Here is a 9,876-nt window from a genome sequence, read left to right as displayed (position 1 = left end):
CTTTTTTTAGGGTTTTGTTTTGAAGCTTTTCACATTTTCTATTGAGAACGACAGAGTCATAATTAAGGCTGCTCTTCCCTACTTTTCCTTCTTCTTCTTCTTGGTTCCTGTGCAGTGTTGTTGAACAGAAAATGAATGAAACAATAGCGATAGACTACTACTGCTTGCTTGCAGCTTTTTCTCCTCTACTCCACCATTTTTAATGGAGAGAGAGAGAGAGAGAGAGAGAGAGAGAGAGAGAGAGAGCTAGAAGAAGCTTCTTTGATTAACAGTCCCTCTCAGCATTAGTCATTCATGGAATGGAATTGGGTTGGTCTGGGCTGCCTGCCTGCCTCAATACCCATGGGCCGGGTGCCCATTTAAGCTATGATGTTGTCATGATGAATAATTACGGGCGTCGTTGGGCCCAACTTCGCAAGGTTTTCAAATCTTAGCATTGAAATGCCCAGAAGCCCATGATGTATAAGAGGCCCAACAAGAGCCCTGAGAGGGAGGGAGGGAGGTTGAAAACAAGGCCCATCCATCTATGAACAAAATAGGAACAACTTAACTACTCAAGGATTAATCCTAAGGACCCTGAAGGTTTGGTTCAGCTTGACTAGAATATCAGATTAGAAACCTAGAAATTCAATAACAATATCAAATGGAGCTAAGAGTATGTTTGGTTCGAAAGAAAAATGAAAGGAATTCTTTTTAACCTTCCTTCTATTTGGTTGCAATTGGAGTAATTGGAAATTCATTTTACCAACTTGTTTGCTTGGCTGTAAAACATTTTGAAGTTTCATGATTATGGTATTTCGTTATAAAATATTTGTTACGCAACATATTACATAAAAACATTACACGCTCTAATTCTTCTCAATGTGTGGCTACGTCTAGCATTAGGTTTTTCACTATATTCAATGTTCTGTTATAAGAGCATATATATATATATATATATATATATATAAGCGCTTAGAAACCTTATGTCACAGCTATTCAGGGATTCAGGTCTAAACTGTAAAGAAACTCCGAGGCCCACAAAAACATAGACCCAGTATGTCCATCGGTAACACAATGAGAAGCATGAGTCATACTCAACAAATTTATTTTTTATTACCCAACACTCTCTATTAAAAGTAGAGAATAAATTACTTTGTGATTTTGATAAGTAAATTAAAATTACATCTTCTTTTACAATGTGAAAGTTATTCTAATTCATGCACCCTGCCACCATGACTATTTTAATAGTTGAACAAAGCTATTTACTATTTATGATCATGCCCACTAATATACACGATCGTTTTCTTTTACTTGCATTTTGTAATGTTTTAAAATAATAGTGAGAAGAACTCAATAAAATCAAAAAATTAACTGCAACTCGAAAAACGATATGGAACAATTAAAGGAAACAACTATTGACTTTGACCACAAAGACTGTCTCATTATTATTTTCTTAAATTAAATAAATTAATTAGACAATAGCTACCTCCAAGTCCAAAATCCTAAATAAATCTTTGTTTAAACTTGTGCTAATAAATTAATCATATGCTGCCATTCATGTTCCAAGATCTTAGATGATTTTAAAAGCAATAAGAGATGAGAAGATCATTTTTCTTTGCAAATGATAAGTACACAAATGCACAATTTTTTATGAAGATGTCAATATTATACAGTTAAACCCAACTGAAAATTAATAGGAAGAATCCAAGGTTTAATTAGCTCTTTGAAATAATAGCCTTTTGGGGCTCTTTGACTTCCACTGTTCACTCATTGACCAAATCTCCCAAGCCTTTGGTATAGATTCTCATAATTTTATGTCATCTTTCAAAGGTATTGCAAGTACAATTATATAAAGAAGAAAATTTTATTGCATTATAGCATGGGTGTTAGAAATTTACAATCATCAAATTTTATGTACTTTTTTTTGACTTCTTCTATATGTCGTCATTTCTGCAAGTGTCAGTCTAGAAAACTGTGGCCGTAAAAAAAAATCGTATTGTATATCATTGATTTTAGTTCTGAATTCAATGTAATTAATTATTGCAATTGACTCTTTGATTTCTATTTTAAGTTTTTCCTTTTCTATAATTAAGTTGTGATATAGTTGGAAATGACAATGTTTATATATTATAATAGATTAGTAGTATTTTCGTTGAAAAAAAAAGGGTCATTTTCATCTGGACCTCCTGAGGTTGTGGTTTATGTCATTTTTAGTCTAAATAAAATTGTAGAATGTCGAAAGCGGATTGCAAGCATCGAAAATGGAAGAGATGGGCGAATGCAGAATGTCGAAGAGGAAACAAAGCGTCTTTCAGGTATTCAAAATCAAGGAAATTCCATCATGGAAGCAGCAAGTGACTATCAGGGCTATGGTGGTGAGTTTACTTCTGAGTGTTATGTTCACTGTCATTGTTATGAAGCTTAATCTCACCACTGGAATCATACCTTTCCTCAACGTCAGTGCTGGGCTTCTAGGTTTCTTCTTCATCAAGACATGGACGACGTTGTTGCAGAAAAGTGGTTTTCTCAAACAGCTTTTCACCAGGCAAGAGAATATCGTTAGATTGTTCTATGAAGGATAGGTGATTCTGCAATCGCCGGCGGTACGACTGCGACTCGCCTGAGAGGCTGAAACTGTAACAGAGTGTTTGCTCCTCCCATGTGCTTTGTTTAATGGAGTAAATACCCCCATTCTTTTGATTTTCGTAGTTGGATTTAATTGTGAAGACATGATACAAATCTTATGATAGAATAGATAGATGTGAGGGTATTTTAGTCATAAAAATCACAATTTGTCTTTGATTGATCTTATTGGATATCTCAGGGGAGGCAGATGCAAAGTGTCCATTTATTTGGACTAAAAATGACATAGACTAAACCTCAGGGGGTCTAGATAAAAATTACCCAAAAACAAATATTACCGAACATGAGAATCTTTGCTTCTTTATGTTTCAATTTGATTAGAATAAAAAATAATACAAAATATTCTAACCCATTTAGAATTTTAGTCCATTTCTTCAGTTGGTAAATCGAGTTTAGATCAAGAGAGGAGGTCAAAGTGGATGGTCCCTCTCTCTATTCAACAAAGATTAGTTAGAAGAATTGTTCCACGTATTATTAGTTATGTGATTAATTCCGGTTATTTCCTTGGTTTTCAATCATTTTATTATTTTGAGAATCACATTTATTGAGAATAAGAATGAAGTAGAACATTAGTATCTGACTTACAAACATTATAGAAATAAAATATCGGTTAAAAGTCATATAATTTCTAACCAAGTAATTTGTGTGAGTTTATAGGTCAGGCTGGTCGCTGGTCAGCCATCACTGTCTTTTGTAGATGAAAATTTTATTTCCATAACAGCCAAAATCGATTTTTTTTTTAAATAGTCATTTTTTTAGAAAATAGAGACTTATATTGAATATAAGAGGGTGTTACATTATGTAGAATCGCATATCTTTTAATGGCAATCATCTCAGCCTGAAGAATAGATATGTTCTTCATTCCACTAATAACAACAAATACAACATCATCAGTAGAGCCTCTCCCTATTATACCAAAACCACCAAAATTTCCTCGTAAGGATCTGTCACAATTAATAAAAACAATTCCAAATTGTGGGGTAGTCAAAAGTGAACGATCTCTCGATTGAGTGCAAAGTTAACTTGAGTATTCCAGGAAGCAAAGAAAGTTTGGTGATGAGGTGAATCAACCACAAATGTTTTGATGTTAGAAAATCGGAATCGGATATCACACCTGGTAACTATTTGAAAAAAGAAACCGATGGATGATTCTTCTATTTCGTTTAGCCCAGATATAGTAAATGGTTGTGATTAGACTAAACCGGTGTATATTAGCTAACACATTGTCACCAGTGAAATGATCACATAATCATTGAATTTCATCTGTCCACCCGAACGTTATTGTTCTGTGATAGCCATGAAGATCCATATATATTGTCAAACTACAAATGAGTATGGCATTTAAAAAACAGGTGATCATGGAATTCAATTTCTATTTTACATAGAGGACAAATTGGATCAGTTGATCTAACTCCAAGATATGATACAATCCTTAGTTGAGAGTTGCAAGAGGCATGCTAACCAGGTGATGAAGGCATATCATTTATGAGTTGTGGGGAACCAAATTAAACGATGCCAAGAAACTTTCGGTTGTTGTTCTCGAGTTAGATCATAGGCATATCGAAGGGTGAATTTGCCTGAGGGTGAATTTGCTTGAGGGTGAATTTGCCTGAAGGTGAAGGTTTCAAAATAGGAGTATCTTCAAGTATTCTCCTTAGAGTCTTGATGCTAGAAATATCATTCCATTTGTGTTACAATATAGGATCATGTATATGGTTGACCCAAACTCAATCATTTGTGAGAATATCCTTAACATGGAAGTATGGGTTTCTAGCCAGTGAATCATCTGCAACAAATTCAAGACTTGGGAGGAGCGGATCATGATGGTCCAACCATCTTTAGGCCATGGATCAAACCATAGAGATAATTTCTCTCCATTTGCAATAAGGTCACGGATGTATCTACTTGCCTTATAGTTTTAAGAACGGCGGTGAAAGATGGTGAGCAGTTTGAAGACAATGGGAGTGGCCAGATAGTGTGCTTTCGAAGCCATTTCTGATGAACAAATCATTTTCAACATGATTCTTTATTGGTGCAGAGAATCAATAATCGTTTGGTGAGAGCAGCCTAATTCTACTCACGAATGCTTCGAAAAATGTTTTCTCTACTAATGGATAAAATACAAGATCTATTTGTTTAGTTTCTTCCTAAAATTGTTTGGAAAAAAGCTTGCCAAAATTGTATATCTTGAAATAATAATTTCTTGAGCCAATCTCACAGTATGGAGAGTTTTGTCCGTTTCCATTGCCTGGTTGGTATGTCTTTGTAGTCTATCAAACAAATGTTCCACATCAACACCATATTTTTAAAAAAAACAAAAAACGAAATGACTTCTTTTTCTTCCACTCGATCCCATATTTGATAATATCTAATGCATCACCCTAATTGTTGAAAGTTATAATTTTTTTTTTTTATTTTTTTTTTTTTTGGCTTTAGTACCGACTGAAATGAGATATTTGTGAAATGTTTCTTTGTTTCTCAATATGGGTTCTCTCCCTATTACTAAAGATATAAGTTTTCACATAATTTTTTTTTGTTCTTATTTTCTATAATTCCATATTCAGTCATAATTATCACATCGCAACTTTATGGTTGATACTTGAATACTTTAATTAGGTCCCATGGATTTTTCCTTGTTGGAGTAAATATTATCTAAAATGTTCAATTGCATGCTATAACTTAAAATAGTAATAAAAAAATTATTATTTCACAATTTCTAGAAAACCTTCTACATGATTCTTTCTCTCTCCATTATATAAAATAGTATAATTTACTTATTATTATTATTATTTTTTGGAAGCTGAGGTTCATCTGGGTTAGCTTGCGCGCACTTTGATTACATCTTCAGAGGGGGAGACGTTGTTTACAAGGATCAAATCCATGATCTCTCCACTGAGAAGTATGAATTTTTACTACTCTACCAATAGTGCATTGACATCCTGAGTCTTCTACAGAAACAATAGTTGAAGAGAAACTCGATACTCTAATCCTTAGATAACTAGAATTCTACCTCTATACAAGTAATTTATCAAAGCCAATTTCAATAACAATTCAATTCCAATCAACCTTCAATTGTATAGATTTGCCAACTATAATAAAAACCCAAGCCCAAGATTCACTACCAACCAAAATAAGATATTGTGAAATAATTCTTCTTTCCATTTTCAATAGAAATAGAAGTAACCTTCTATACCCTTCTTGGTTTCCTTCTTCACCTTCTATTATCATCCATCATAATCACTATATTAATTGGAAACTTTGAGTCTTGGAGAAGACAACTTTGGGGAAGGTGAACCCCAAATCCCAAATCCCTAATCCCTAACCCATCACCTTAAATGTGTAGTTAATAGGCTCCAAGAAAAAGGAGTGTCTCAGTCTTGAGCTCTTTATAAAGTGAAATTAGTAAACTTATGATAAACTAATGATAAATATCAACTTCTATTCCTTGATAGAAAAAAGCTCCTCCTCTGCTTCACTACTTATAAATCCCTGTTGGAGTTAAAATCCAACACTCTTCTCGTGGCTTCCCTCTCTCCTCTGTCTCGTTTCTCTTGTCTCTTCTCCTCTTTAGCTCATCTCCTTCTCTCAGTTTGTTTGTTTTGTTGTGTGCTTGTAAAACCAGAAACTATGGTGGCTAAAAAACCCAGAATCGTTATCATTGGAGCAGGAATGGCAGGGGTAACTGCTGCTCATAAGCTTTATAGTGCCACTCCTTCTGCAACAGAGCTATTTGAGCTCTGCGTTGTGGAAGGAGGAGACAGGATTGGTGGGAGAATTCACACATCTGAGTTTGGTGGTGATCGAATTGAGATGGGTGCTACCTGGATCCATGGAATCATAGGAAGTCCCGTTCATAAGATTGCCCAAGAAATCCATGCCTTGGAGTCAGAACAGCCATGGGAACGCATGGATGGGTTCTCTGAAGAACCAATCACCGTCGCTGAAGGTGGGTTTCAGCTTCATCACTCTATCGTCGAACCCATTTCAACTCTTTACCGAAATATGATGGATTTCGTTCAGGGGAAGCTCAGTGAAGCACGATCCACAGAGAGTAGCTGCAATGGTGGTTTTGATGTGGATTATCATGCAATTTCAGCTCAAGCTCTTGAAATGTGCTCCGGTGAGAAGGGTCTCAGCGTTGGTTCTTTCCTCCGACGAGCCCTTGAAGCTTACTGGGTTTCCTCGAAACAGAGGAACGAAGTCACAGGGTATGGTGGTTGGAGCTTGAACCAGCTGCAAGAAGCGATCTTTGCGATGCACGAGAACACGGAGAGGACTTACACTTCGGCTGCTGACCTCTCAACTTTGGATTTTAATGCCGAGAGTGAATATCGTTTGTTCCCAGGGGAAGAAATCACCATTGCCAAGGGTTATTTGAGCATTGTGGAGTCACTAGCGTCTGTACTTCCCAAGGGTTTGATCCAACTAGGTAAGAAGGTGAAGAGGATCGAGTGGCAGCGTGGAAGTGTCGAAAGGTCGTCGGAGATGGAGTCAAATGGGGTTTGCAGCAGCAGTAGCAACAAGCCTGTGAAGCTCTGTTTTGATGATGGTTCAGAAATGGTTGCCGATCATGTAATAGTGACAGTGTCCTTAGGGGTTCTCAAAGCTGGAATTCGAGAAAAATCAGGTATGTTCAGTCCTCCACTTCCTTCTTTCAAGAGGGAAGCGATTTCCAGGCTTGGGTTTGGTGTTGTTAACAAGTTGTTTCTGCAATTTAGTCAAGGAAGCGAGAATCTTGAAACATTTCCCTTCCTGCAAATGGCGTTCCACCAGCCTGATTCAGAAACCAGAAACCAGAAGATTCCCTGGTGGATGAGGAAGACAACTTCACTCTGTCCAATCTACAAGAATGCTAATGTAGTCCTTTCTTGGTTTGCGGGGAAAGAAGCTTTAGAACTTGAGTCACTCAAAGATGAAGAAATTCTAAATGGAGTCTCTGCTACGGTCTCTAGCTTCTTGTCAGATTCTGAGCCTCAAAACAGCAATGGTAATCATGACAAGGAGATAAAATTCACCAAAGTTTTAAGGAGCCAATGGGGAAGCAATCCTTTGTTCTTGGGTTCTTACAGTTATGTAACAGTGGGGTCGAGGGGGGATGATTTGGATTTAATGGCAGAGCCTTTGCCACAAAGTAGTAACAGTCAGTTCATTGAAGAAGCTTCTTCTCCTCCTCTTCAAATTCTATTTGCAGGAGAAGCTACTCACAGAACACACTACTCTACCACCCATGGAGCTTATTTCAGTGGTCTAAGGGAAGCTAACAGACTCCTCCAACATTATCGCTGTGGTGGGGTTGCATGAGCTCTTGCACCATTACAGCAGTAGAGTTCTTAAAAGATATTCTACTCTATGGCAGAGCAGGAGTGGATGGGAGAGGTGTTGGGTATTTTTTTTTCTTCTTTTTTAATGTATTCAATTGAAGAACCTTCTTTTAGATCTTTATAATTTGCAGTTAAATTACTTTTTTCTTTCCTTTATATTGAACACTTCTGTTTGGGAGTTTCTTATCTGATCTTATGATCTTCAAAGCTAATTTAATTGATCATTTGAGATGATGTTTGTCATTTGTATATTAGAATAGAGGGAGTAAACAAAACAAACGAAAAAGAAAAGCAAAAGCAAAAGTTAGAGCTTGCTATCTTAATCTCATCTAGTGATGTCTCTCTCACTCTCTGTTCTTAATTCCTTTAATTGGGCAGGATCCGATAAACCCGGTCCTTTCCAGCTTGGGATGTCATCCTTTACTCTGCAATTTTTGTTGGCCATTGGAGCAGCTTAGCAAGAGGTGACATGAAGGAAAGAACAGCCATGAATACTACTTAAAAAGGTTACAAGGGACTGGTGATGTGGGATGGGACTCCTTTGTTGGGAGAGGGAACAAAAATGAAAATGACTAGTCAAGATCAAAGAAGCTTTTCATAAACAATAAAGACTCCATTATTTGTTTTAGTTTGGCACCTACCTCCTCGCCAAACTCACAAGCTGTCTTCTTCTTCACCTTCTTTACCCTGCAATTCTCGTGGGTTTCTCAATTCTGTAAATCTTTTTTGTTGATTTTTTGTGCAAAAGTGCACAACAATCTGACACTGGGTCCTTTTCTGATTCAGCAATCCGTGATAAACAAACAAATGAGAATCTACATCTCCCAATATCCTTGTCCCTCCTCGGCTCCTCCTTCCCAACAAGATGTTCTCTTTTTAGGGAAACTAGGTGAAGGTGTAATAAAAAGATTTCTATGACATTAAGTGTAAAGCAAGAATGATTAAGGACAGATTACTTTGCATCCCAGAACCTCTACTTACCTCTCACCTCAAAACGAAGAACTTAGGCTCAATTAGTCCAAGTAACACTCATTGGGTCATCATCTTTTACCTCCATATGGTCCATAGTTGGAGTTTCACTCTCAGAGACCAGTTGATGTGGTCCACAGTTGGAGTTTCACTCTCAAGATAACAACTGGTGTCATCTTGTATTCGATGCATCAACGGGGCAGTTTGCGATGAATATTTTCTTACCACTGTCAGCTGTAATTTGTTAATCAAGCTGCTTTTTGCCTGATTCATCCCAACAATAATGAAACACATACGCGAAGAACCCCAAAACTAGAAGAAGAGAAGTTTCATTTCCAAACATGCTGAACAAACTCATTGCCCACCCACTGCCCCCTGTAATTCCCCATTTTTGAGTTATGGATTCTCTTTATGCAACTGTTAGATATCTCTGATTCTAGAGAAGGATGGTCTTTCTCATGTTGGTAAGACTATCCTTTTTAAATGGTTCCTCATCATGCCAATCCCTGGGATTTGTAGATGGAATGAAATCTCCCCATCTTTGAATAGATCTTGAGAGACATAGCTGATGTGCTTGGACTGTTAGAACTGAAAGAAGATGATAGAGGACTAGAGCTCAGACACCATTTCGAAGGTCCAACACTGAGACTTAAGGCATTATGTGGAAGGGAGCCGATGGTGCATCATCTTCTCTCCTCCCCTTAAGAAACTACTCCTTTTACCCTCTTGTTCAGTCTGTAATTATCTTATGCCAATAGCTTACTAAAAACTAGTGGTATGCTCAACCCTCCCTCTCCCTAAATGGAATAGCTACTCAAGCATGCTAAGGCATCAAAGACCAAAATGAACCCTTAGCTCATTGAAAAATCACATCATCTCAACATGTCCTTAGTTCCAATCCTTGAGTTAAAAGAAAGAAAGGGGGGAAAAAACAAACCTTGGTTGAACAGGAGTAGTCTGT

At 36.9% G+C, this 9,876-nt stretch overlaps 1 protein-coding gene across 1 annotated transcript; it reads left to right on the top strand.

Annotated features, from left to right (window-relative positions):
• Positions 1-6,111: 6,111 nt before the first annotated feature.
• LOC149011622 (putative polyamine oxidase 5) lies at positions 6,112-7,950 on the top strand. Its single transcript, XM_089164400.1, is given in 1 exon segment — positions 6,112-7,950. A coding segment is annotated over 1 exon segment (1,698 nt). The 5' UTR covers positions 6,112-6,252.
• The last annotated feature ends 1,926 nt before the right edge of the window (positions 7,951-9,876 follow it).

This window comes from Hakea prostrata, chromosome 7 (assembly GCF_041222555.1).
Source record: "Hakea prostrata isolate BN-2017 chromosome 7, UWA_Hpros_2, whole genome shotgun sequence".
In the NCBI taxonomy this organism is placed as follows: Eukaryota; Viridiplantae; Streptophyta; class Magnoliopsida; order Proteales; family Proteaceae; genus Hakea; species Hakea prostrata.
This window is presented reverse-complemented; position numbering and strand designations above follow the sequence as displayed.